This window comes from Balaenoptera borealis (assembly GCF_965194805.1).
Source record: "Balaenoptera borealis genome assembly, chromosome: 8".
Taxonomy (NCBI): domain Eukaryota; kingdom Metazoa; phylum Chordata; class Mammalia; order Artiodactyla; family Balaenopteridae; genus Balaenoptera; species Balaenoptera borealis.
This window is the reverse complement of record NC_138865.1, coordinates 87,880,767-87,908,390: the sequence shown is the minus strand read 5'-3', so window position 1 is coordinate 87,908,390 and position 27,624 is coordinate 87,880,767. Positions and strand designations below refer to the sequence as shown.

The window sequence follows — 27,624 nt, the reverse complement described above, 5'->3', positions numbered from 1 at the left end:
CCAATTTGATCCCTGAAAAGGCCATTTCCAGTTTATACTCCCTCCACCAGTCGGTGAGTTTGGCTCCCTTCCTAAGGTAGAGAAATGTTTTAAAAATATTTTTTCCTGTGCTAAATTCTGAATTTGCAAAAGACTGCTTACGTTAGGACTTGCAGGGGATGTGTCAAGATGGATTGGACTTGAACTCGGCCCTCAGAAGCTGGAGTGGGGTGGGAGGTGATTGTGTAGGTGGTTAGAACCGTGGTAGAGTCTCAGGGTCCCTGGGCTGAGGGACCCTCACCACTAACATTGAGGGCGTGCAGGGGTGGTAAGCACCATCCTAGTTTCTTGAAGGGAAGCATTAGTGACAGTGTCAGATTCATCTTTGAGCCACTGTACCACCTCTAACACACTGGGGGTTCGATACATGGGGTCCCAACCCAAACAGAAACTCGGACTTGGGGTTCTGGGGCTCCTAGAGGGTAGCTGGTTGGAAAAGGCCACCAGTGGTGAGAAGGCCATCTCCACTCAGCATCTCATGGCGCTTCTGCTCTCATGTTCCAGGCATTGATGGCACCTTTCACACAGTATGGAGTCTCTTCAGGACACCTTTTTAGGGCCCCAAGAGGGGCTGTTCTTGTGTTTCCCAGCATAAAAACATTCATTATCCAGATGTTTCCTTCCAAAAATTCTTGAGATGGTCGTATGGATGGTGTAATCTGTGATAGCTGTTGACAGGAAAGAACCGCTTGAAAGCAGTTCTGAACAGTGGTAGCTTTCGGGTTCCTAATTCTTGTGTATAGCACCTCACACACACCTTCCCTTTCCCCACCCTTCTTTCAGACAAAACAAAAACACTCCATTGGGTTTTTTGTGCGGCGACACCAAGAAATACAAGATGTAATAGTACAGTCGGAAAGACCGGTAGAGTAGGAATCGTGTGGATTTCTCACTCTGACTTTGGCAAGTCCCTTTGATTCTGGGTTTCCTGTTTGCCCTGTTAAATGGGGTTGCTGGCTCTGACCATTAGGATCTGTCTATAACCAGATGGTTATAAAAACCAAATCACACAGACTTTTTGTGGGCCAGAAAGTTCTATCTGGAATGAGGGAGTCTTGCTGTTGGTCTTTTTTGTTAAGTTTGGATTGGCTCTTGGCAGGTGGTCACTCCTGGGCCAAGTAGGGATCCCCACTGAGATCCCCACTCTTGCAGTGGCTTTGCTACCATGAAGTCTCCTGAGGGTGGAATTGCAGGTTCCTCTAAGAGAGCTGAGGCTTGGCTGCATCCCTAGTTCTTCAGGGTCAGGAAAAGTGGCAGGTCCCCTCTGCATTGTGATAAAGAGGTTTTCTTATAGACCTGGCTTTCTGTGTTGATACACAGTCTTTTCAGGAACTGTTTGAGAAGGGAAGCAGACAAGCAGCCCATCCTAAGACCATGCATGGTAAGCATGTGAGGAAGGATTCTTCATAGAAGCGTAAGTTAGGGTTCTCCAGAGAAACAGAACCAATAAGAGACATTAATTATAAGAAACTGGCTCGTGTGATTATGGAGGCTGGCAAGTCCCAAGATGAGTCAGAAAGACCCAGGAGAGCCAATGGTATAGTTCCAGTGCAAGTTTGAAGGCCTGAGAACGAGGAGATCTGATGGTGTAATTCTAGTTCAAAAGCCAAGAGGCTCAAGACCCAGACAGAGCCAGTGTTTCAGTTTGAGTCTGAAGGCAGAAAAAAAGTTGATGTCCCAGTACAAATGCTGTCAGGCAGGAAGAATTCTCTTTATTGGAGGAGGGTCAACCTTTTTGTTCTATTTGGGCCTTCAACTGATTGGACAAGACCCACCACTTTAGGGAGAGCAATCTGCTTTACTCAGTCTGTGGATTTAAATGTTAATCTCATTCAGAAACACCATCACAGAAATATCCAGAATAATGTTTGACCAAGTATCTGGGCAACCCTGTGGCCCATTCAAGTTGACCCACAAAATTAATCACAGGCAGGAAAACACAATTTTGTGTTGGTATAGAGCTTCTCCTCGCAGAGGGTTCTCATTGCATATTGGGGTTGAATTTTGGAGGAGTTTGCTGGAAGGTGATTAGGATGCCAAAGTCAGGGACCCTGCACACTGTAGGATGGGTGCTCTTGTGTATGTCCCCTCTTCCTTCGTGTGCTGGAGCTACAGCACTGGAACAAGAAGCCTGTGTGAACATCCACTCTTTGTAGAATCAGACTGAGGTCTCTGGAGCCAGAAGGGCCTCCGAGACCATGTGCTTCACCCCCTCCCGCCTCACCTGGAAGGAATCTTAGCCCCAGTGGATCAGGCAGCTGACCAGGGTCACACAGCCAGTGAGCGGAGGGCCAGGCTGGTCCCAGGCCAGCAGCCTCGTCATCACCATCCAGAAGGCTGAGGTTGTCTACAAGTCCTCAAGGAGATTAGTTCCTCTCTTGAAGCAGTTCCAAAGCAAGGAAGCCTGGGGCAGAGAGCTTGCCAGATCTCAGCAAGTCACTTCCGGCCGGACAGCTGTGCTGGGCACGCGGCACAACGCCAGCAGCACCCCTCAGCATGAGGCAGTGACCCCGCGACCAGCCCCAGGGCTGCTACCTCCGCCAGATGGATACGGGTGGGGTTTGACCAGTTTGACTGCAAACCTGTCACATGGCAAGGGGGGCTGTTAGGTACAGATGGAGAGAAGGGTCATGCCTGGAAGGGGGCCCTGGCTCTGCCCTGGAAGACTGGCACCCTGCACCCAATGCCAGTTTGTAATCACTTGCTTAGAGCCAGCCAGCCTGGGACCAGCAGCATGCATTGGCCACCCCTCTAAAGATCTAGAATGTGCTTAAATACCTCTTTGATGGGCAGCTCTCTTCCTCCTGATACCATCCTTTGCTTTCCTCCCAGACTGCCTAACGATTCCTATAGGTACCTATGTGTGGTCCTGATCAGATAAAGCCCAAGATGACCTGAGTTACCTTGACTAATGAGCAAACTGATGACCAGAGGGAGGAAGTAACCTGCCTGGCGTCACTCAGCACGGTGAAGCTAGGACCAAGTTAGCTGACCAAGTCGGTTCTTTCAGTGCTTGCATTTCCTGCTGACCTGAACATGTTCCTGTTACTTTGGATCTGGTGGAGCGGAAGGAGCACCAACTGGTGTTGGAAAGGCGTTATAGACAGCTGCATGTTTAAGAGCATGGGCTTCGGAGCCAGGCTGCCTCCATCCCTGGCTTGCTGTGTGACTGTCTTTAAAGTGGTGATGCCAGCAGCACCCCCTTATAGAGGTGTTGTGAGAATTAAGTGAGAACTTGGAGGCACTGCACTTGGCACAGACCTTGGTACACCGTAGGCACTCTCAGCACTCTTAAAGTGTATTATTGAGAGTTGAGTCTCCTAGACCTTGGCTGAACCACTCAGCCTATCTGAGCTGCAGATTTGATACCAGGCAGGTGAGGAGGGGGCTTGGGTGTGGTCTTGGATCCTCCAAGGCTTGCTCTGGGAGGTTCCGTGAGAAAGGGCTGGTGATGCCGCTCAGTGAGGGGTGTAGCCGAGGTGGTCTGGCGAGAAAGCCTGTCCCCCGTGGCTTTATCACATTAGACTGCGGCCCAAGGCCTCTCTGGAAGCTGAGACCTCACCGTGCCCAGCAGACTGGACGATCACACCAGAGGGGTGGCTAGCTAGCCCTCTCTGTAAGTACAGTCCGTCAATACTTGGAAGACACAAGGCTGGACCGTCTCTGGCTCTGTCTGCCGAGGCCCCTGGCAGTCCCCCTTGGGCCCCGGCCTCTGTCTGCAGCACGGGGGTCAGGGGATGCCCGCCCCTCTTGAGGTTGACCTGAGGGTACTGGTGCCGCCCCGACTCTGTCTCGTATCCCAGTGGAAATGCTTTCTTTTCCACTTTTGTTCGCTGGAGTGTGTTTTTCTTTCTGGAACCCTGGGCATCCTCTCTCCACTATTTGAAAGGGTAGAGACCTAATTGTTTGGAGGGTCGGACCTTCAGGTCATCACAGTTGATCACCACGCCCTGGTGTTTCCTGCCAGCTTCTGTAAAAGCTTTTTTTCTGAAAGCGCAAACCTGATTGAGACTGCTGGCCCACATTTTCCAGTTTCCTACCCCTCCTCCTGGCATTCATGGCCCTCCATAGCCCAGCCCCAGTTTCCTTTTCTAGCCACTCCCCATCTCCTCTTCCTCAGTAGCCCCGGGCTTGGGACAACTCACAGTCTTTGGTTTTACCTCACAATCCTTCAAGCTTTCCTCTGTCCACAACTTGGCACGTGCTCATCCTGCCTCTGTTGCCCTTTATCCTGGGGCCCTGTCTTCACCCGTCTGAATCTTCCTTATTTCCTTGAGTATATTCTACCCTGGGCCCCCCATTCATTGTCTGTGATGCCAGGCAGGTCCCTCGGCTTCTGTGGCCCTTGAGGGGCCTCTTTGCATTAGGACTTGAGATCCTCTGAAATGCCACCTTCTCCCTAAGGTTTTTCGAAATCCCTGGGACTGCCTTTGCTTTCTGCCTCTTCCAAGCTGCCACCATCTGTACCACTTTAGAACTGGGTTGGTCCCAGCGGAGGCTCTGAGGCTGCCAGTCACCCTTGCCTGTCTGTGTCACGGGGACAAGGAATGACATGCAGCCAACACCCAGGACAGTGCCGGGCACAGGCAGGTGTTCAGTAACTCGTAACTGTTATTCACTCAGCACTTAGGGATGCTGGTGTCCCGATTCTCCTGCTAAACCACGGCTCCTTTGGGGGTGGGGGGAGTCTTGTCTCACACCACGTGAGTGCTCAGCATTGGCCTGGGGTCCACCTTAGCACCCAGTACGGGCTCAGTGATGTTTGAGAAAGAAAAGCAGGCAGGCTCCCCGATTGCCTGTGAATGTGGGTCTTCCGTTGACATGGAAGCAGAGAGCTGTCTCCTGAGAAAGTTGCTGCTCTAAATGGACACTCGTTGATGCACTGCCTTGAGCCTGGGAGCAGCCGGGATCCTGGAGCGGCAAGTTCGCCTCAGTGAGTCTCTGCAGGGGATGGCGACAGAACTCAGGCCTGCAGCCGCTTGGAGGCCTGTGCACGCGAAGGCAGTCACTGGAAGAGTGCAGAGTGATGGGCAGGGTGGAAGGGCCTGGCCATAATTGCAGGCCGCTCCCGAGAGCTCTGTGAAGAGGCCCATGTGGCCTTTTAAATCGTGAGCAGAGCACATTCGGTGTCATCAGGGGTGTGGGGTGGTCTCCCGCAGGGACCACAGAACAGGGCCCTCCAGGGGAGACCCCGTCCTGTACAGATGTCCAAGGGCAGGGATCAGACCGGGCTCCCTGACTCAGACCTGGGCCTTCCCCTCGCCCTTGGGCTGAGCGTATAAGAGCAAGCGGTGCAGGTTCCACCGGGCAGTGACAGGCCCGCACTGCTCCTGCCGACGTGACCATTGTTCTTGTTCCACACCCTTGCTCCACAGAGCTCACCCTCTTTTTCTGGGGTGTTTCTATGCACGCCTGGAAGAGAGATGGTAAGAGAACTCCAATTAGTCAGTCTCGTGGCTTCTAGACAGCTCCGGAAACCAGACTAGATGGAGGAGGGGGTGGGGCCTCTGCCTGTGTTGTGTTGGGTTTGTGTCCAGGCCCCGTCTCCAAGCTGCCCTACCCTTGCTGCCCGGCGAGGTCTGCCCCGAGGACCCCTGCTGCCCCATGCTGCCACCTCAGCCTCCGGGGGCCCCCTGAATTCAGGCATTCATTAGGAGGAGGGTCTTTCTCCAGCAGATGTTTTAACAGTTTAGATGAGGAGAGCGTCCCCTGCCTTCCCTTTGATGTGGTGCCCGGAACTTGGCTGGATTTCGGCTGTGTCTAATTAGGAACAGCTGCCCGCCCCTCCTGTGGAACTCCTCACTTGGGCTGTGGTGCGGGGTGTGCTTTTTAACACCTCAGGCCTGACTGAAGTAGATGCCCCTGCCTCCAGAAGATTACAAACAAGACAGTGTGATAAAAGAGACATGAGGAAGCATCTGGGAAAGGTAGGAAGAAGAGCCCTGGTCTAAGAGTTACAGGACCTGGGGCCTCGTCCTTCCCCAGGCCTCAGTTTCCCCATCTGTAAAATGTAGTCATTAGACTCCTGGGCACTGAGCCCTCCCCCGTGTGTTTTGTGTTCCACACAAGAGTTGATCTGGAGCAAAGCTCCCATGTGGAGGCGAGAGATTGCTAAAGCAGCAGCTAAAATCAGAAGTTGTGGATCCAGAAATGGAAGGTTCATAGATGGGTGGTGAAACCCTGCCATTTCCAGCGCAGGGTTGCCTGTTAGAGTTCGTAAGCAGGCCTTCTGTGGCTCTGGGGGATGAAGGGTGATCTCAGAGGAGGAGGGGTCCTGGAATGGTATTCCAAGGATGCCCCAGTAGTAGTAACTGAAATAAAGTCAACATTCCCGGAGTGCCTTCTGTGCACCAGGCGCCGTTCTAAACGCTGAACGTGATCCTCATAACATCCCGGACACTGTTGTCCCCGCTCCAGAGATGAGGAAACTGGGGCAACTTGCTCTCGGTCCCCCACTGGGGCCAGGATTCGGGCCCCAGCGGTCTGGCAGGATCAGTGTTTTCAGCCACCACACCGTGCTGTTGAACCTGTCGCTTTCCTGGACCCAGGGCTTTGCCTCCCAGGTGGCGGGTGCAGGGCAGCACCAGTCAGTGGTGCTGCATTGTCCTAATGGTGCAGCCCTAGCCCGTGGAGGCCTGAGGGCACAGCCAGGAAGGCCCAGCACTGGCTGAGTAGAGGTTTCTTGGGCTGACAGGGGATGGCAGGGCCTGGGACTGGAGGCCTCCTTGGCCACACATCTCTACTGAGCTCTGCCACCCTGTCATTTGGGATCTGGTGTGGATTCCCAGACAAACCAGCTGGGAAGATTAGAGGTGAGGGGCCTGCAGGCCAGCATCTATCATTTCCAGCTAGGCTCCTGCATGTCTGTGCCAGCCTCACCCCGCCCAGCTCCACCCTGCCTGGGGCTTCTCCACCCGGCACCTCTCCTTAGACAGTCTTGGGGGTGCTGTCCTGTGGCATTCAAGGCTGTCCAGAACCACTTCCAGCTGCCTCGGCTTCCCCTCTCACTGGGGCCCCTGGACGGCCCACCTTCCCCACATACACCTCGTGCTTCCAGCCCCTGTGCCTCTGCTTCGGTCCTTCCTTCATCAAACAGCCAATTTCCCTGCCACACCACCGTGCCATGCCCTCATGTCTAAATTCTTTAAGGCCCTCCCAGATTTCCCCCAACTGAGTTGTAGGGTCACGTCTGCTCCCTGTTGAGGATCCTAAGCCTCCTCTGTCTGTGTTGGGGGCTCTGGCCCTCTTTCCCCGAGGGCTCCCTGAAGACCAGGACTGTGTCTGCTTCATCTCCGTCTGCTCTCGTGCTGGGCATTCAGTAGATGCCTAGCGGGGTATGAGGACAGAGAAGGCTGGGTGCGCCAGCGAGTACATTGATTTCCTCGGCCTGTTTCCCAGAGGTGAGGCCGAGCCCTGCCCTCCTTTCTCTGTTCCTGAAAGGAAGGTAAAGAGGTAAAGAAGAGGTTTTTTTTCTTCTAGTCTTTTTCATTAGATGTGTGTCCGCCTGCTTTCAGAATACTGACCTGAGGCTATGCATAATAAAAAGAAATGTATATAATGAGGCTGTTATAATAGATATCAAGATCCACATAGAAGGAAGGGCAAGTGAAAATGATTCTACCTAATACCTCAGCTACCCTAGCTATTGAGGTTAAGCATCAAAATTAACCCTGAGCTTCCTGACAGCCAAAGGAAATAAACAAAACAAAAACACACAAACAAAAAACTGTGAGGGGGAGGCACGGAGTTGGTGAACACCAGAGCAAAGCGTAGCTTGTTCCCAATGGACTTGGTGAACTCGAAACACTTAGAGCCACTCAGGAGGCCCCTGGTTTGCACCAAGCTCTGTCCTGGGCCCCTCACTCAGATGATCCCCTCGGCTCTCCTTGCCTCTCAGGGCCACAGCCCTTGGTCAGCACACCAGCCTCACCCTCCTGGCTCTGTGCCCTTGGTGAATACGCCCAGGGCCCCTTCCAGTTCTAACATTCTCCGATTCTAAAACAAAGTGCTCTATTTTTTTTTTCCCCTCCATATATAGTTCTACTTGAAAACCTTTCTACTTCAGAAGTCGACAGAAATCCCTACCCTGTCAATTTAATGTTCCTGCTCCCTGCCTAAGAGGCATAAAATCACAGCCTGCCACCCAATATTAAAGGTCATTTTCCATGAATTTATAGATGGTGATGTCCAGATAACTTGTGACTTAAAACATACAGTTACCAGCTCCCCTATTAGGTCAGTCTCTGGACTGTCCCAGATAGGTTTGGGTAATAAGGAGGACGGGCCTGGTCATTAGGCAGGGGACAGTGATGTCTGGTGAGCTGGCCTGGCGCAACTGCCCTTGACTTCCTGGGGCTCTTGGCAAACATCTCCTGGGAGAGGAGATGTTCCCTTAAATGGGTGTTTTCTCAGGCAAAGGCAGCTGCTTCCAAAACACACAGCTCCTATAAGCCCAACTTAAAATCGTATTTACTTTCATGTGATCCTCTCTTAACTATATTTTTTCTTTGCTAACATACTTATTCATTATTTAAAACAACTTTGAAAAATTATTATGCAATAATTCCTCCCTCTATACACAGTAGCTGTTTATCTTCCTGTATCAGGTTTTCTGTCCTTTATTCATGTGTATCTGTACTTACAACATTGCTGTCATCAGAGTTTAGATATTATGGGCAAAGTGTGTGATGACGGTGTTCAGCAATTCCTAAGCAAGGAATAGAATTCCTCTGGGGCATCGTTCACATTGCCCAGGACGTGTTTAGAAAGCCCACATTATACGGTTTGCTCAACACATAAACAGTCTTGTATTTCACTTTTTAACTTAGCATGATTTCATGCACGCTATTCCATGTAGCTACATAATCTTCAGATTTATCATTTTAATGGCTGTTTAATATTCCATCCAGTTAGCATGCCGTAATTTACTTAACTGCTCCCTATTGTTGAGGCCTTAATGAAAATTTGAATTCACCATGTAGTAGGAGGGAAGCTTGTTTTAATGATTACCATCATAACATCCCCTGCCCTAACTGCATGCCATTACTAACCCAGCTTTGGTAAGGTGCAGATGCTTTTGGAACAATAAATCCTGTCTGAGAGGTGTATGCCCAAGTCCCTCTGATTTAATAGCTAATCTGTTCCCTGCACATGTTTTCCTTTTAAGCTAGTGTTTATGTAGAATATCCATCTCTTCTGAATATTGTGTAATACTGGACTATATGCATTTTTCATATTGTTCCAGGTACCTTATCACTGAAGTCAGGGACTTTCATATATTGGAATTTGGGGGTAAAGAGGGGTTTCTGGCTGTCAGTTGTCATTCATTTATCCCACCCACATTTATGGAATATCTGTTTGCAGCTGGGCTCTGTGAGAGAGAGAGAGAGAGAGAGAGAGAGAGAAAGCAAGGATGTTCATGATTATTGGGGGCCCACAGAAGTGCATCCATAAGTTGCTTTGTGGCCCAGGATTAAATGATGATTTGCATGCAAAATGCTTTGTAAACTGTAGAGTACATGTCAGTGGTTGCTGGTCCTGCTTGTGAAAGAGGATGAAGTGGAAGGTGGTTTTCCTATGCCAGTGCCTGTCAGCTGCATTCCCAATGTCCCCATCCCTTGGAATTCTCCAAAGACAGGAAGCTAGACTGCACTCCTTAGAACCAGGGGCGGCAGTGATGCGGATGATGATGACCCCACAAAGAAAGCACTTTGGTAGATTTCGTAATTTACAGAGTTGTCTCCAGTACTTTACAGTTGGTCTTCGCCTTAAAATGACCAAGTCCTGCCTTGTATAGCTCTTCTCTTCTCCTCTTACTCCCCCACAAAAAGGAAAGCGTCATCCTCAAAACTAATAAATCATTCCAGTTTACTCATGGGACCCAATAAAGCCGTGTTTTGCCAAAGTAAGGGACATCTTCTCAGAGGAGACATGATTTTAGGCAGCCTGAGAACCACATAGTGAGGTTTTTCCCTTTCTTTTTTTTTTTTTAATGATATTCTTGTCTGCTTACATTCTTTTTATTTATGTATGTGTGTATGTATGTATGGCTGTGTTGGGTCTTCGTTTCTGTGCGAGGGCTTTCTCTAGTTGTGGCAAGCGGGGGCCACTCTTCATCGCGGTGCACGGGCCTCTCACTATCGCGGCCTCCCGTTGCCGCGCACAGGCTCCAAATGTGCAGGCTCAGTAGTTGTGGCTCACGGGCCGAGTTGCTCCGCGGCATGTGGGATCTTCCCAGACCAGGGCTCGAACCCGCGTCCTCTGCATTGGCAGGCAGATTCTCAACCACTGCGCCACCAGGGAAGCCCGGTTTTTCCCTTTTCATTTACTTTCTTTCTAAAAAGAGAAGGTTGTTCTTATTTGCCAAAGAGAGTATCTTGGTTTGCTGCTTAGACCTCCCGCCTGCCCCCACCAGCTCTCCAGTACTTGCCTGTCTTCCTTTTCAGCAGAGAGAAAGTGAGCCTTGGGCTTGCCTCCCGGCAGTAGTACCCACCTAGCTGGTTTTGTTCTTGTTCATTCTTTTTATGTTTATCATCTGGTTTTGGTAAGGATAATCGCTTATGGGATGGTGATTAAAAGTTTCCTTTTTAAGTGAATTTATTTACTCTGAAACATGAGGCTACATCAATAACAATGGTAAATAATAAGCCAGGTGGTACTTGAAAACAGCAAAATCATGAAGTCGGTATGTAACTCAGTGAAGTTTGGGAGATACTACCACAGCGCTATTTAATGTCAACACTAAAGGTCACTACCCAGCATTAATTAGTTTCTGTTGTATCAGGGCCTGTGCACAGAGGTGGATTTTTTGTCGACCCTATGAGCTGGCCTTGCATCATGAAGCCCAGTCTAAAAGAATGCTCTTTCTCAGAAAGGCTGACGTCATTCATGTGTTTTGTCAACTGCTCTTCAAGGCACATGACTCCTGTGGGTTTCTACTATATCTTTATGGCACTGGAACTCTGATTTGGAGACTGCCTCGAGATTCCACTTAAATAGCTCACTCTCACCACCCTCAGTGCTTTTTTATCAAGCCCCACCGCCCCTCTCCCACCTCCTTGCACCTGGTGCTCCAGCAAAAGTAGACAGTGAATAGACACACAGTGGAATATTATTCAGCCTTAAAAAGAAATAAACTTCTGACACACGCTATAACATGGAAGAACCTTAAAAACATTATGCTAAGTGAAATAAGACTGTCACAGAAGGCCAAATACCATATGATTCCACTTATATGAGGTACCTAGGTAGTCAAATTCATAGAGACAGAAAGTGGAAGGGTGGTTGCCAGGGGCTGGGGGAGGGGAAATGGGGAGTTAGTGGGGGACAGTTTCAGTTTAGGATGAAGATAAAGTTCGTGAGATGGAGGGTGGTGATGGTTGCACAACAGTGTGCATATACTTAATGCCACTGACTTGTGCACTTAAATATGGTATAATGGCAAATGTTATATACATTTTACAAATAAAACAAGAAAGTGGGCAGTGAGCGCATTCTCTCCAGCTGCACTGCCTTGGCTTGCCCTGGTCCTACCACAGGGAATCCTGTCCCTCTCCTGTTTCCACTTGTCAGAGCTGTCGGTTCAAATGTCATCTCTCCTCCTGCCTCATCCCTCCCAGGCCCTGCAGGAGCCCCTTTGCTGCAGAGTATTATGGTGATTTAGGTGCCCATTGTATCTCTTCTGGAAACAGTGGGCTTGCCGAGAGCAGCCTCAACAGCGAACCCCCTCCTTTCCCCCTGTCCTCACGTGGGCCCTGCACACAGTGGGTGTTTATGATCAAAGCAAGAAAAGTGCCCCTGTGTGAGGAGGAAGCACCTGATCGTAGCATCCTGGAATCCATCATTCAGCCACTGCTGGCCTCTCAGGAATAAGCAGCAGCTGAAAGGAACATGCCCTGTCTGGGGCCTCATCTAGATGGGCGGTCGCCCCGCAGCCCACACTGGAGCCAGGCCTTGGCATCCTCTCCAGAAGATTAAGAGCTTTCCTTCCTTATTCAGAAGTGAAACTGGACATCTGCTCTCAAGTTTCTTGGCTGTATTCAGTGTGTTAGAAGATAGGCAGGCCCTGGGGGAGGTAGAAATGCAGGAAAAGGGTCACTCCTGGGGCTTTGTAGGGGAAAAATCAGTGACCCTGTGTCCCCTGGGGGTGGTTCTTGGCTTCTTAGGTCTTTAAAATGAATATGTGAGCTGGGTGGAAACTTGAGGGTCGTTTGGCCCAATCTTCTCGTTTTATAGCTAGGGAGTGACAAGTCCAGAGACCAGGGAGTTGCCCTAGTGGGAAGACCACCCCCGCCTCTGTAAGCGACGGGGCTCAGAGCTCTGCCTGTCCCGGGCTGGTGTCAGAACATGCCCAGAACATCACGCTCACTTCTGGGCCGTGCCCTTGAAGACTGCAGGCGGTGGCAGGGAGGCTTCTCGTTCTGTTTGGTCCAGAGCCTGAGATCTCTGTGAGGAAGCCTTGAGCAGGGAGAGCAGAGACCCCGCCCTCGAGGGGTGGGGCAGAAGTTAAATGCAGCCTCCACCTCCCTGGCTGGCAGCTCTGAATTCCTTTGGTGTCACCTGGTGGGTCCCAGGTGAGGAAGCACATGCTGTGCATGCTTTACATCTCTGCTTCCTTCCTTTTTGACTGCAGAATTTCAGAGACAGGAAAGCGTCCGGTCCCAGCACAAAAGCATCCAATTATACGATACCCCTTACGAACCCGAGGGCCCAAGCATGGACTCGGACTCAGAGAGCACGGTCAGCCCCCGACTGCGGGAGAGCAAGCTGCCCCAGGATGACGACAGGCCCGCCGATGAGTACGACCAGCCATGGGAGTGGAACCGGGTCACCATCCCAGCTCTGGCAGGTAAGGAGCCACAGTGGCCCTGCTCAGAGGCGGCCGCTGACCCGCATGGCACTCACCTTTGTAAAGGGAGTAAGTGCACGGGTCCCTGCCTGCTCAGGTAAACCACAGGGTTTCTAGTACAGCTGGGCCCTTCAAGGAGGAGGAGGGTCCTGGAGGAAGTCCCTTAGGCCAGGCCTAGGGGAACTCCTGGGTCTGGCCTCCAGGGTCTCCGTTCCAGTCCCTCCCCGCATCCCCAGAGACAGCCCAGATGATCTCATTGTCTGACCCTGTCTTGGTCCTGTTGGTAGTGCTGTAGTTCACTGAAGCCAAGATTTCAGATTTCAGAAGGAAATCTTAGAAGCTAGAAGAAGATCAATCTGCAGAGTGGCTCCTATTGGGCCTTGTGGAGCCCAGTGGCTCCATCCTGTCATACAGCTGCTACAGGCCTGCATGCATCCAGGGCTGCTGCGTTTCCTGTCTCAGCTTCAGCACGAGCCCATCCACAGAGCACAGGCCGTGGCCACATCCTGACCTCAGGAGCTGACCCCACCCCTGTCCTAGAGCCCCTTGAATGACTCAGGTGCCCCTCCTCTCCCACAGCCGTCTGGAAAGCAGTCTGCCACATGTGTCACCTGTCCTAAGCTATGTACACACCCTTTGATCCTAACCCCAGTCCTTAGGATCCAGGCTGAGGTTATGATCTAAAGCACAGAAAAGGCATGATGATCATGAGAGATGGAGAATGACCTGAATGTCCAGCAATGGGGGTCGGTTAAATGGAATATTGTGCAGCCACTACAAAGTGATGTTGACACAAAGTTTATAACAACCTAGGGAAATGCTTATGTTTAATGTTAAGAGGGGAAAAGTCAGATGCAAAAACATTTTTATGCTTCTAAGAGTTTAGGCATATAAACAAAGAGACATTGAGTGACTAATTTAATTCTTACCACATTGAAGGTCAGAAAGGGAGAGTTTTTATTTTTATTTAAGGTTCATTTTGCCTTGAATCTCCCATTTTCATGCACAACTAGACCCTTCCTCCCTTCCTAGCCCCCCAAAGTGAGGCCTCTGCCCTCCACTCATCTTGATTCCCTTGCTCGAAGTTCTGACTGTTCTAGCACAGACTGCTCACGGTTCCCTGGATGTGGCACACTGTGCAATCCCATGCCTTCTGTCTAAGTGCCCTTCCCTGCTGTGTCCTATCTGGACAAGTCCTGTGCCTCCTTCACCATCCCTGTGAGCCCTCCTGGTACTCAGCCACATGTCCCACAGGCTTCCTTGCTGCTTCTCTGAGCCTGTTGAGCTTCCTGCACATGACTCTGGTGGGGCACTTCCCTCACCATATAGACTCAATGCTGTAGGTGCTGGGCCCGCCTGCCAGGCTGTGAGCGCCAGCCAAGAGCCAGAGCCGAGAGTAGTCATGTGGCTGAGGGCCTTGGTCACCTCAGGTCTCTCCTGTGCATTTCACAGCCTCCTCTGCCCTCGGCACAAGGGAAACCAAGGCCTGTCCCCTGGCATGGCTGACAAGGCTGTGCTCCTCCTGGGTGTGGGAGGAACTAGAACGGAGCCGATGATGTCCCAGAGGTGGCTCTTCACAAACACCAGTTTGATTAAAGGGCCAAAGGGCTCATGTGACAACTGTCCTAGACACCAAGGGCCCATGGCAAGAGATGACATTCCAGGCGGTGTGGCATCTCACCCTCTCCTGGGCTGACCACCTTGCAGGTCATGTCACCTTAGATGCTCTAGTCTAGTCTGGTGCTTTGCTGCTCAAAATGTGGTCCCTGGACCAGCAGCATCACATCACCTGGAAACTGGTGAGAAATGCAAGGTCTCAGGCCCCACCCCAGACCTGCAGAGTCTATCTGTTTTAAAAGACCCCCAGGTGATTCGCTGGCATGTTAAAGTGAAAAGCCCTTACCCTACAGGACATCATCTCTTCAGAAGCCTCTCAGGCCAGAACTTGCCCACTTCTGCCCAGAGCTGGTTTTAAAACTACCATACATTTAGTTTTTCACAAAGGATCACAAGGTCTTAGATAGAACTGTCTCCAGATAAGTCTCTGAGCCACAGGTATCCACTGTGGACTTGGTTATATGTTGCTGAGTTGCTATCACAAGTGTCATTATAGGTCAACTTCTTAGGCTGCTGATAGAAAGTAGACTCAGACTCATGTCCCCACCTGTGTCTCATCAAGTCACTTACCTCATCAATTGTGTGTCTTGCTCTGGGGTGGATACCGATTGAGCTTTTCCCCAAGAAGCTTTTGGCTCGGTTCTAATTTCTGGGGCATAGAAGGAAGCTGTTTCACTTGGGCTGGAGGGATTCTGTGAGCACCAGCCTTTATTTAGTCTTGACCAGATCCCTCCCCACATCTGTGGACAGAGCCTGTCAGGTGTGGCATTGCAGCCAAGGAGCACCCTTCTGTCTCCTAGCCCCAAAGTGCAGGTGGAATGAGGTGGATGGACCACCTCTCAGGTAATAAGGACAAGTTGAAACAGCTTGATTAGGTTGCTAAAGTGCTGCCGTGGTCCCATCTGTAAACCCGGAAGGATGGCTGCTCAGAAACAAAGGATAATGTTCCCACCTGAATCAGTAGTGTGTGTGGCATGTGCTTTAGCACATCATTGGTGGTGTCAGGGAGCAAGGCAGTGCTGGGCTGGGCCCCGTCCTCCTTATCACAATATCTGTTTGAAGTGCCCCACACAGTTTCTCTGGGCCCTCGGGAGCTCTGTGATGGGCCCCAAGAGGCTGGGGTGCAGGATCTGTAGCCGGGGTAGAATCCACTGGGCAATATCGTTAGCACCTCTTTCCATCCCTTGTTTTTTGTTTGTTTGTTTTTTTGCCGCACCGCGCAGCATGCGGGATCTTAGTTCCCCAACCACGGATCGAACGCGTGCCCTCTGCAGTGGAAGCACAGAGTCTTAACCACTGGACTACCAGGGAAGTCCCTGCATCCCATGTATTCTGATTCTGCCTGTTTAGCTTGCATGAGGGAACCTGGTCAGTGTTTTCAGATTTCCAAAGGTGTGTGGTGTGGGGACCCCCAAAGGGCAGAGGTAGGCCCGCCAAGAAGGAGTCATAGGGATGTACGGTCACAGGGAGTGGTAAGAATTTCAGGTACACCTGAAAGTGTATAATGAGCTTCCTCTCACCGAGATTTGCCAGCGGAAGCTTGAATGAGGCGGGATTGGTGTTGGGAGGGCTTTGCCCTGCAGTGGGAGGTTGGCCTGCAGCTCTCTCCAGGGCTGCTTCTCAAGCTTCATTCCTTCAGGATCCCAGCATGCTGGTCAAAGGCCGGGAGAAGGGAAGACCTCTGAACTATCTCTGTGATTCAGTCTACGAAGCAAAAGTGCTTTCTGCCTTTCAAAGTGCTGTCCTGCACTGCATTCGTGAAACGAGACTGTTCTCAAAGGGATTCTTTGGCATTCTCCGCAGAAGTAGGCCTTCTCGGCCAGCGCAGCCTTTCGGGAAGGCTTGATTATCCCTTCCCGGTTGTCGCGAAAACAGCTCTTGCAGGGTGTGAGGTGGTCCTAGCTTCTTGGGAATGATAGTCTTCCCTTTTCTCAGAATTCTGTGGCCAGGTGAATGAGAGACACCACAAGCTCCCCAGGAGCCCTGGGCTTCCCTTGCCTGCCCTCCCTCCAGGAAGCTGGTGGTGGCCTCAGCCAGAACCCTTGCCCGCACCCATCCAACACCGGAGTCCCAAGCCACACACATGGCCTGAGTTGATCCCAGCCCCAGGACAGATGCCCAGTCAGTTTTACCACCAGCTGCAGCGAACAGAGCGGTGCGGTGGCTTGCATCAGGCTGACAGCCCCCTTGCCACCCAGCAGAAACACCTGCCTTCAGAGCTGGCTGGACGCAGTTCTCCACCCGCTCAGTTCTCCAGGGGGTGAGTTCTCCACTCACCGCCCCTGGAGTCTTTACATCCGGCAGGTCCAGCCCCCTCGTTGCAGCTCCCTGCCCAGCGTGGGGCAGGAGAAGCAGCCTGGGTGATTCCACGCTGTCTTGGGGGTGGCGCAGCTTGTCTGACCAGCCCCTGGGCTTTGTGGCACGAATTGTGGGATGGACAAAGGAAGCCTGCCCAGGAGGTGGCCACACAGGCAGGGGGCCGAGGAGCTGGGTGGATAACCTGGCAAAGCAGACATGGATTTGGAGTCTTCAGATCTCTGAGGGGCCATTGGAAGGACAGGGACTGAACCTGTCCCGGGGCCTCTATTCCCTCACCTGGGAAATGTGTCCACTACAGAGGGCCCTGGTGGGGCTTAAAGGGCACTGCGTTGGGGAAGTGCTGGTATTTACAGAACACTTGTGCGTGCATTATCTCATTTAATCCTCACAACCACCCCCTGGGACCTTAGTTTCCTCCTTTTACAGATAAGGAAACCGAGGTCCAAAGAGAAGAAATGATTGCCCAGGAGCCTATAGCTAGTCAGCTGCAGAGCCGGGATTTGAACCTGGGAAGTCCCACTCCAGAGCCCAAGCCCTTACCCTGTCAATGTCTGGGCTCTCTGACACCATCCAAGATGCTGCATATAATGTGGCTGGAGCCCTCGCCCTCCCAGAACCCACAGGAAATGTCACATGCCTTTCATCGCCCTTGCACCAATTTCTCCCTGCGTCTGCAGCTGGTAGGATACGTGCCTAGAGCGTATGTTCCCACTTGGAACAGTTCCAGCTGAGGATTCTGTGGGAGCCCAAGTTCTGGAGGTTCATGCCTGCATGGGGTGACCAGAGCCATCCCACGGGTTGGTCCTCTTTGCCATCCCTCAGCACAGGAAGGGGTCCCCACACCATGGCATCCCACTGCCCCTTGTCCAGCTAGGGAAACAGGCCCAGGGAAGGGACGGGAACTGCTGGAGACCTCATAGCAGTCATGCCGTACACGGAGGACGCATCAGCGTTTCCTTTTAATTCAGTGGGTCAAGTTAAAAACTACGTCCTTAATGATTTGCAGTTGCTTCTGTGAAGCGAGTGATCAGAGTGCCTGCTCAGGGTGCCAGGTGGCAGGAGAAACAAAAGCCATTTCATTTTCGATTCATCGTCTGGAGATTTGTCTACCTCGAAGCTACTTTTCAGGCAATGTCCTGGGTTCGGCCAGCGACAGGCCTGCCTCCCAGCGAAAAATAGAAGACAGACATGTGACTCAATGCTGAACATATTTATTTTGGGTACTTGTCTGGCTTCCGCACTAGCTCCTTGGCCAGTTTCTCTGCCCTGGAAAGCTCAACACAGTGTCTTGGTGTCGGGAGCCATTGGAACAGTAGCAGGAGTCAGACAATCCCAAGTTCACATGCCAGCTCCACCACTCACCAGCTGTGGGACCTCGGGCTGTTCAGTCTCCTGAGCTTTAGTTTTCCCATCTGTAAAACGGGGATAGTCACAATCCTTATCACACTGGATCTCTGTGTTGATCAAGGGAAAAAATTGGATGAAAAGACTTCGTACCCTCTAAAGGGTCACACGTGAGAGAATGGTAGTTGGCACTCAGGGAAGGCTTGCTGTATTAAATCAAATTTAATTTTATATATTAAAACAATACTGCATAAAGAGGTACTTAGGGGGCACAAAGGGCCCATTTATGAAGTTCATTCCCAGTTATTCCTGGCAGCGAGAGGCATGGATAGTGTGGAAAGCAACACTTCTGTAGGAAATACTCCATCTCAATTCCAGCAATAGTTCTCACCATGAACCACCCGGTTCTTCCATCCTTTATTCAGTCCCTCCCGAGGATTGGGCCACTGGTCCCCAGGTGTGAGAGGGTCTCTACTGCCTTTCTCCCCCACAGCCCTCCCTCCCCATTCTGGCTGTAACATGTTTGTTGATTGGTTGGTTTGCCCAGAGCGTGCAGCAGAATCACCTGGAAGAAGTATCAAACATTACAGGGTCCCACCCCTAGAGTTCCTGATTCAGTAGGTTCCAGGGATGAGGCATGAGAATTTGCATTTCCAACAAGGTCCCACGTGTTGCTGATGCTGCTGATCTGGGGACCCCACTTTGAGAACCTAAAGTATACTCAGTACATACTATGTTTTAGGTGCTGGGGTCAGGGAGGAGTTAGGGAGGGGGTGTCACAGCTCTGCTCGGGTGGTGTCCGTGCCACCTCCTCCAGGAAGCCTCCCCTGACGTGACCAGTCCCTTCCCCACCCTCATCCCAGGTTGGGCTGGGTCCCCTCTGTGCTCCTACCACATCCCGTATGGATGTGCATTGGTTTATTCTGGAACCGCCAGATACATACTTGTTACTGTCAGCATGGGAGGTGCTAATGCTGTGTTGGTCACCCCTTAGGCAGGCACCCTCTTGAGTTTTGACATTTTCCCAGCTCATCAAGTGAGGCTCAAAGGGCAGAGAAAGGGGAAAGTAAGGTCTCAGGTATGTCTGTTTCCTAAACAACTGTGAGTCATCTCTGAGCCAGTTCAGTTGGCTAATTTAAAATAATCCTATGAAGGTAAGGGGATGATGGAGGAGGGGCAGGCAATTAACAGCTAGTGAGCACCAGTTAGGAGGCTGGCACAGGTTAACCCTATGAAGTTCTGCAAGGTGGGTGTGGTTTCATTGTCATCACACAGATGACACTACTCAGGCTCAGAGAGGGTGAGCAGCTTGCCAACAGTCACACAGCTAATGAACTCAGCTCAGGCTCTCTCTCCACTGCTGTGCTGACATCGAGAGTGCGTAAAGGGCAGGTCTGAACATTCCCTTTAGCTGTGCTGGGGCGAGGTGGCTTGGGCTGTTCTGGAGGCAGAAGCAGTTGTGCCCACTTCGTGCTGAGCTCGTGACTTGTCACTGTCACCGTGAAACGCAAATGCTCTGAAGGTGGTAGTGCTGACATTGAGTCCATCAGACCCTGCTCCAGGCTCACTGTTCCCACCAAGCCCATGACTCATCCTTGTGTACTCAGAATAAACAGGCTCGGACTCTGCAGAAGTTTCCACGGGGAATCTTAGACCTGCCACCATCACCTGGCACACCCAGCACATGCCACCTTCTCCTTACCATTGGCCCCACTGGGGCTCCTGCAGTGCTTCCTGCCCCCTGCTCAGGTTCCCAGAATGCCTTGGGCCTGGGAGGAAATTAACAATTGTGTTTGTACTCGGAGCTGTTTGCTATGTAATGAGTAACAGTTGTAATTAATGTTTAACACGTGTGAACAGCAGGTCTGCAGGGAGAAGGGGGCTTTAAACAGAGAACTGGGATCACTCACTTCCTTTGGCTGAGGGACAGGTTTTTCCAGTTGTTTTTTCTGTTTGACATATGAATGAATTCATTTAGTAACCTAGAAAAAAAAAAAGAAAAAGAAAAACACTGGTGTTTCATAGCTTTGGTTTGCCTGCTAATTATATTGATAGGAATGTTTTTTCTTCAAGTGCGTTTGTCTCCTGTGTGGAAGAAACCCAAAGGTTTAGTAGAATATCTTTGCTCTTCTGCTTGGCAGGTCAGAGATCTTTGTGTGGATAGAGATTTTTAAGCTCTGTGAGGTCAGAGACTCTGCTGGCCTTGTTCACACCTGGGTCCCCACGTAGATCAGTGCCTGGCACATAACGAACACACAGATATTTGTTAAATTATTGAATAAATCAGGTCTCAGGAAAGCCAACCCCAAGTTCTCTTCAGGACACAGAATACATAGGTATCATGCAGCCTGCTCACACAGAGATGATACGTTTTCACATCATTCTTTTGTGCTGTATACCTGTCTTCTCTCCAGATGAGGGTGAGGGACCTGCATGAAGAGGGCTGTTGTCTGCTGTGGTTGCAGCCCCTGGTCTGAACTCAAGGCCAAGAGTGTGTCCCTGGGTGTTTGAGGATTGGCCCGTGCATCCGGATGCCATGTTGTGAGTGAGGAGACTGGTGTGCCAGTAGGTGGCAAGCAACCCCTTGAGAGCCATGCACCTGCTTGTCCCCTCCTGTCATTCCTCCCTTCCCCCACCACCACCTGTGGAGGGGCAGCAGCAGAAACATATAAGCAGCTAGGCTGGGGCTTTGGGACTCCTGGAAGGGGAGACTCATTTCCACAAATGCCCAGCCTGCTCCCTGCAGGTCCTCTGAGGCTTGTGGATGGGGGAAGTCCCTTTCCCAGGCCCTAGGATGGATTCTAAGTGTCTGTGGGTGTCTGCAGGTTAAAGTGTCAGGAGACACACTACATCAGACCTGAGGGGGCATTCTCCATCTGACACTGAGCCCAGCTCAGAACTAGGAGAGCTGGAGGGTCTGGATTTAAAGCCCTGTGCTGCACCTTGCTAGCAGGATGACCTGGGGCAAATTGCCTGTTTCCTCATCTATAAAACCAGGTGGTAATTGGTGCCAGGAGTCAGGGGCACAGTCAGTGCTCAGTGGAGGCTGGCTTTTGGTATCATTATCGTTACTATTGTTGTTTTTGAGAACCTGTTGCACTGTAGACAGGATTTGTGCTGAACTTGTTAGAGGCCCCTGGGATTCAGAAGACGTGGGTTCAAGTCCAAGTTCAAATCTAGCTGTTGACATGGGGCAGCTCGGTCTCTTTTGCAGCTCTTGTTCCTCATTTATAAAACGAGTTATGATGGTGGAGGTGGCTTGCTTCAGCAGCTGTAAAGTCCTCTGCGTTTGGGTCATTTCATCATTTTCATCAGGATTTGTCCCTACTTTTCCTGCGGCCAAGCAGCAGCCCTTGGGGCAGGGTCTTTGCGCCAGGCAGCGGTGTCCATGCTTCCTTTCTGGGGTGCAGAATAGGAGGACGAAGGCATGCCCCCTCATGCCAGGCCCTCCTTCCCCAGTCCAGGCTTGGGTGTACATGCATGGACAGCATTCCTGGAAACCAGATGGGATTCCTGGAGCCCAAGCGGGCTTCCCCATGCCCTGCTTCTCGGGGAGTCACCACTGCCCCCTCTCATAATGAGAACCTCTGTTCTCAGGCACTGCCCACGAGACGTGGCAGCTTGGTGCCCTGGGGCCTGCGTGTGTCTGCAAGGAGGACACAGAGGCCTGTCATAGGTGATCCTGGAAAAGCAAACCAAAACATTTGTTAGGCTGCCCATCGCCTTACAACCTACCTAGAGGCACAGCCTTCACTAACCGGGCAGAGGGGAGAGTGAGGGCTGCTCTTGAACTGCAGGGGAGAAGGGGGCTTCACCTCTCTGGGCCTTAGTTTCTCCAGCTGTAAAATGGGAACTCTAATACTTGTCTTACTATGAGGAGCAGGCGAGATGAGGCAGAACATATGTTTACAAAGTTGAAGCAACAGAGGACCGTTGTCATAGAAACAGAGTTTTAGTCAAGTGCAAGTGTTTGCGCATCGTCGTGAAAGCTTGTGGTATTTCCATAGACTCTGGGTCATGGGGGCCCCCCACCTTCCCAAACCAATGCGCAGTCTCCCTCCTTGCCCCCTCTTGGGGGCTCATGACTGCCCGGGCTGCAGCCCCTTCCGTGCCTCTGCACCCCTGCCCTCCCCACTCCCCACGTGTCCCCCCACTACAAACCCACCCGGCCCTCAGCGGTGTGGAGGAATCAGTGCCCAGGACTGTGTGGAAAGGATGCCTTGGGCACCTTCATTCTGTTCTCTGTGCCCTTGTGTTTTCAGAGTCATAGGACATCCATGAACAAACACCAGGCCTGGAACACTGTGCAGGCCCCTCCTGTCAGCCCCGTATTCACTCCCACCTCATCCACACGGGGCCTAAAGAAGCCTCTTTAGCACCTGAGAGCTCCGTGCACAGGGTTTTGTTTTCAGTTCTCTAATCCTTGTTGCCTTATGCTTAAAGGACTCTGTCCTGTACTAGAGAACTGGGAGGGCCGGAGACTCAAGGCCAGCCAGAAAGAAGCAGCCACTGAACCTGGAGCACATCGCAGGCCTCACCTGGGACCCAAGACCCTGGGTCCCCTTTGCTCCCTTCCGGTTCCCTGTGAATGATCCCTGTCCTTAGGGGCCACCATCCACACTCGTGGTCCGCCCAGAGGGCTGGGGGATGTTTGGCAGACTGTCGACTCTTCTCTCTCTGCCCGTCCCCAGAGAGGGGCACTTCTAGAGGCTTTCCAGGGTTTCCAGGAGGCTGCCCAGTGTTTCCATCCCAAAGCAGAGGGACAGGGACTGGGGTCCGGGGCTCGCTGCCTGGTGTGACAGCCTGCTTCTATCTGCTGCAGCAGGCTATTCGCCCGCACCAGGCCCCGTTCATAAAAATGTAGGTGAAGGGACTTCCCTGGTGGCGCAGTGGTTGAGAGTCCATCTGCTAATGCAGGGATACACGGGTTCGAGCCCTGGTTCGGGAAGATCCCACATGCCCACCACAAGTACTGAGCCTGCACTCTAGATAGAGCCCGTGAGCTACAACTACTCAGCCTGCGTGCTGCAACTACTGAAGCCGGAGTGCCTGGAGCCCGTGCTACGCAACAAGAGGAAACACCGCAATAAGAAGTCTGCACACCGCCAAGAAGAATAGCCCCCCGCACGCAGCAACAAAGACCCAGTGCAGCCAAAAATAAATAAACTGCACTTACCAAAATTGAAAAAATAAATAATTAAAAAAAAAATGTAGGTGAAGTTGCACCAGCCTCCTCGGTTCGTTGTGAGGGTTAGAAGAGAATGTCACGTCGGGTCCTCACGTATGCTTGCCCATGCACAGGAAGCGCTCGGTAAAGGTCAAGCCATTTTTCAAAACTATTTTAAAATAATAGTTTAAAAAAATGGGTGGGGAGTCCAGCTCTTAAGTTTTCTTTCTTTTTTTTTTTATTTTTTTTATTTTTTAAAATTTATTTATTTATTTATTTTTGGCTGTGTTGGGTCTTCGTTTCTGTGCAAGGGCTTTCTCTAGTTGTGGCAAGCGGGGGCCACTCTTCATCGTGGTGCGCGGGCCTCTCTTGTTGCGGAGCACAGGCTCCAGATGCGCAGGCTCAGTAATCGTGGCTCACGGGCCCAGTTGCTCCGTGGTATGTGGGATCTTCCCAGACCAGGGCTCGAACCCTTGTCCCCTGCATTGGCAAGCAGATTCTCAACCACTGCGCCACCAGGGAAGCCCTTAAGTTTCCTTTCTTGATTGATGAATGAGGATTTTTGGTCCTGCTGACCATAAATCTGGATGGAGATTCATTCACTCAACAGATTCTAAGCATCTACTATATATCAGGCACTGTTCTAGGCACTGGGAATTCGTCTTTGAAAAACACAGAATATGTCCTGTCCTCTTGGAGCTTCCAACTTAGGAATTCCAGCACAGGTTGGAGAAGAAGATGGTTTCTGATACAAGGTACTTTATCTTCTTGAGTACATGAAAAGGAGCTGCTCTGAGCATGGATGTGACCATGGGGAGAAGGGACCACCATGTACAGGGGGCCTGCCTGGACTTTGGTACATCATCTGTTACTAACCACCTCCACAATCCTTTATGGTATAGGTATTGTCAGCCCTGTTTTACAGAAGAGGCAGCTAAGGCTCAGAGAGGTTTAGAGTCTTGCCCAAAGTCACACAATAGTGGCAGAGGCAAGGTTCAAACCCAGATCTTCCTAACTCCAGAGTCCACGTCCTTTCCATGATGCTGAGCCGCCGCAGTTCCTCTGTTCTCTGGCCTTGTTGCAGCCCATGGGCTGTGTGTCAGGCATGGGGAAGTTCAGAAGAGGCTGAGGCACGAGGCCCCATCTCCATCCGGTTCTGAGAAGACACCTACATAACGCACTGTAATACAGACTGGTGCGGGGTCAGACAGCGGCACAGACAGGGGAGGCGGGGTTCAGAAGAGGAGAAAGGAATTCTACCTGGGGGGGGTGTCTAGGACAAAACTTCCCCCCAGGAGGTAACATTAAAGCTGAACTGAAGAATGGCTAGGACTTTTGCACACAGAGATAGTGAAGCAAGGGATTCTATCGGACAGGCACAGCATAGCAAAGTCCTAGAGGCAGGAAAGTAGATGATGGATTTGGGACCAGCCATTCTTTGTGACTGGAGCCTAGGGGTGGGTGTGGAACCTAGAGGGGTTTTTTAGGGGAAGATGCATCCAGAAGGTCAGGTTGTCACCAAGTCACAGAGGACCTCAAGCACCAGAGTGAGTTCTCCGTCCCAGGGAAGTAGGAGCCAGCAAGAGTTTCTGAGCCCAGAGACCTGTGCTTTAGAGGCCCTTTGGCATTTTGGAACCTGATCTCTCTGGCCAGCCCTGAATGATAAACAGGAAGGAGCTGGATCCTGAAGGAACACATTTACTTCATCTAAGCAAACATTCACTAAATACCATCTCTATGCCCAGCACTACAGTCAGTTTAGGGACAGACAAGAGATTGGAGAGGAAAAAGAGGCCTAAAATAAATCCCAGGCGCTGCTCCTGCAGAACACCCGGGCTGACTGGGGAAGAGTGGCTGGGAGCCCACTGAGCTACAAGAGAAGGGCCAAGTGCCGTGAGCCGCCCAGGAGGAAGGTAGTTCTCAGCAGGTGGGATCAGGGGAGGCTTTGTGGAAGGGGGACTTTTGTGCCAGACCTTCGAAGCTTCTAGACTTCATACAGGTGGTGGTCATTTCAAAGACTAAATGAGTGAGGCACAGCTCCTGCCCAGCCAGCCCTGCTCCTTAGCTCTGAGACCCTGGAGGAGTTCTTCCTCCCCTCCTCCGGGCCCCCACTCCCTTGCCCACAGGGTGGCAGGGTTGTCGTGAGGGTTAGAGCTCGCGTGGGCGCCTGGAAATGCCGTCTTCTGTCATTGACAATGACCCAACTTCAAGGCTGATTGGTATAAAATCTATAATACATGTAGGAAGGGGACCACCAGCAGCAGAGGCTAATCTGCAAGGAGGAAGGGCCTCCCGGAAGATCTGAGCTGGGTCTTAAAGAATGAGATGTGTCATTAGACCAGAGCTTTTGGAAGGACATTTGGGACATCACGAAGGACCACCTCACCCGCCTGGGAGACAGGCTGCTAGAGCTGTCAACCGGGCCACTTCTCCCACTGCCACCAGGATACTGGTCCCCATCATCACACCAAAGGCAAAAGGGCTCCAGAGGCCTGTCCCTGCCCGTCTGAGTCTCCCCTCCCTCCCTCAGAACTCTGACTTCTGTTTGTAATTGCCTATAGGTGGAATTAATTAGATACTGTCATTCTAACAACTCACAGGGGTGGCGTATTTTTTCTCTAAATGCAGATATTCTTTTGAGGGCTGTGTCTTCCTTTATCTTTTGCAGAAAATCGCTAAATTAAAAGAGTTGTCTTTTTAAATTGCAGATTAAAGAGAAGCTTAATTAGAAGGAATGAAAGCAGTTGTGTTTGGAGCTTTTGTTCTTAACTTTTTTTTTTCTTGTGCTGCTGAATCACTTGGAGTTTGTATATTTTTATTTTAGGTGGAATGATTTGCCTAATTAAGCCTGTCATTCATCACCACCTGTTCCCTCTAAAATGTATGGCTATATTATTAAGCTTGCAAGCGAATGTATGAATTAATTCAGTGGGGATTTACAGTGTTGACTGGGACATTATTAGGTTTTATCCAATTTATCTGGTATGAAAACCGATATTTTTCCCCAGTACAGTGAAACAGCAGCTCATTAAGTTTCTTCATTCAGTCATTCTTTGAACACCTGTTATGTTGTGGGCATGCTCTAGGCATGGGGGGTAGGGGCAAATATGGTGTAGCCCCTGCCCTTGAGGGGCTCATGAGGAGCCAAACAAGGAAACTGGCAATTAGGGTACCATAGGCTGAGATCAAGGGGAGTCTGGGAAGGAGGTGAGGCCAGGGAAGGCTTCCTGGAAGAGGTGACCCCTGAAGAGCAAGTGGAGTCAGTCAGGTGGGCAGTGGGGAGGGGAGGGTGTCCTGGTAATACAGGCAGAGAGCACGGCCTGGAAAGGGACCTGGTGAGATCTGAGACGAGACAGGTTGCCAGGTCGTTGGTCGTGAGAGCTTGGGTTCCTTCCATGATCGGTGTTCCATGCTCCATGCCTCTCTTTTCACCTTCTGTGCCAGGAGGTGTGTCGTGGGATTGTATACTGGGAGAGAGCCCCCAATTCTGATTTTAGCCGGTGGAACACCCAGGTTGTCAGAGGTGAAAGTGCCTTACAATTCATCTGGTTTCTCCCTCTCCTCCGCCTGTGGCAAAACTAAGCCTAGAACCTCATCTCCCACCCAGCCCCTTCCCCGACCCCCACTCCTCTGCCCACTCCGGCACTGTTCACCCCCAGGGGCCAGAGGCCTGAACTGCCTACTCTCCATTCCCGACACCAGAAAGTTAGCAGAGGGGAGGCTTCGTGGGAAAGTAAACACTGGCCCTGTGCTCCCTGCCCCCATCCCCTGCTGTGCCCTGATCTCCGTCTCAGTGTGGCATCACACAGGGGTCTTCCCTGACTCGCCCCACACATAATCAAGTCCTGTTGGAGTCGCCTCCCGCATCCCTCTCATCACTGAGGGATTCAGGCTTCCCTAACTGGTCTCTCTGCCTCCAGGGTTGCCCCCAAACCCACCCTCCATCAGCAGTCAGAGACGTCTCTAAAGCCCAATATGAAGAATGGCATTCCTTCATTCAACCCATCGTAGGATCAAGGCTCAGCTCTTTAGAAGGGTGACCAGGCCCTCACCTGTCTACCCGATCCCAGTGCTCACCGCTGCCCAAGGTCACCCATCCAGGACTCTGCAAGTTAGGGGGCTCAGGTCAGAACCTGCTTCACCTCTTCCTCACGCCCCCTCCCAGAACATATACCCCATTTGACTGGTTGCCATGAGAGCTGGTGTGGTTCAGTGGGAGCCCTGGTGGGGGAGCTGGGCTCCTGGGAAGCCAGGGAAGGGCCCGTGGTGACATGTGTGCCAGGGCCCCAGC

General features: G+C 51.4%; 1 protein-coding gene and 1 long non-coding RNA gene across 10 annotated transcripts in view; one reads left to right on the top strand and one right to left on the bottom strand.

Annotated features, from left to right (window-relative positions):
* SHB (SH2 domain containing adaptor protein B) overlaps window positions 1-27,624 on the top strand; it is a 133,452-nt gene that overhangs the window by 73,528 nt on the left and 32,300 nt on the right. For 8 of the 9 annotated variants that reach the window (XM_082404032.1, XM_082404034.1, XM_082404031.1 and 5 more), the window contains exon 3: window positions 12,671-12,886. The exons of the other annotated variant lie outside the window; for it this stretch is intronic. In XM_082404032.1, coding sequence (XP_082260158.1) covers window positions 12,671-12,886 — 216 coding nt within the window. The remainder of the gene's footprint in view (window positions 1-12,670; window positions 12,887-27,624) is intronic. 9 annotated transcript variants of the gene reach the window in all.
* The window catches only part of LOC309634297, a 139,710-nt gene continuing 122,098 nt past the window's right edge, over window positions 10,013-27,624 (bottom strand). The window contains exon 3 of the long non-coding RNA XR_014247946.1: window positions 10,013-10,355. This is a non-coding gene — a long non-coding RNA (uncharacterized lncRNA). The remainder of the gene's footprint in view (window positions 10,356-27,624) is intronic.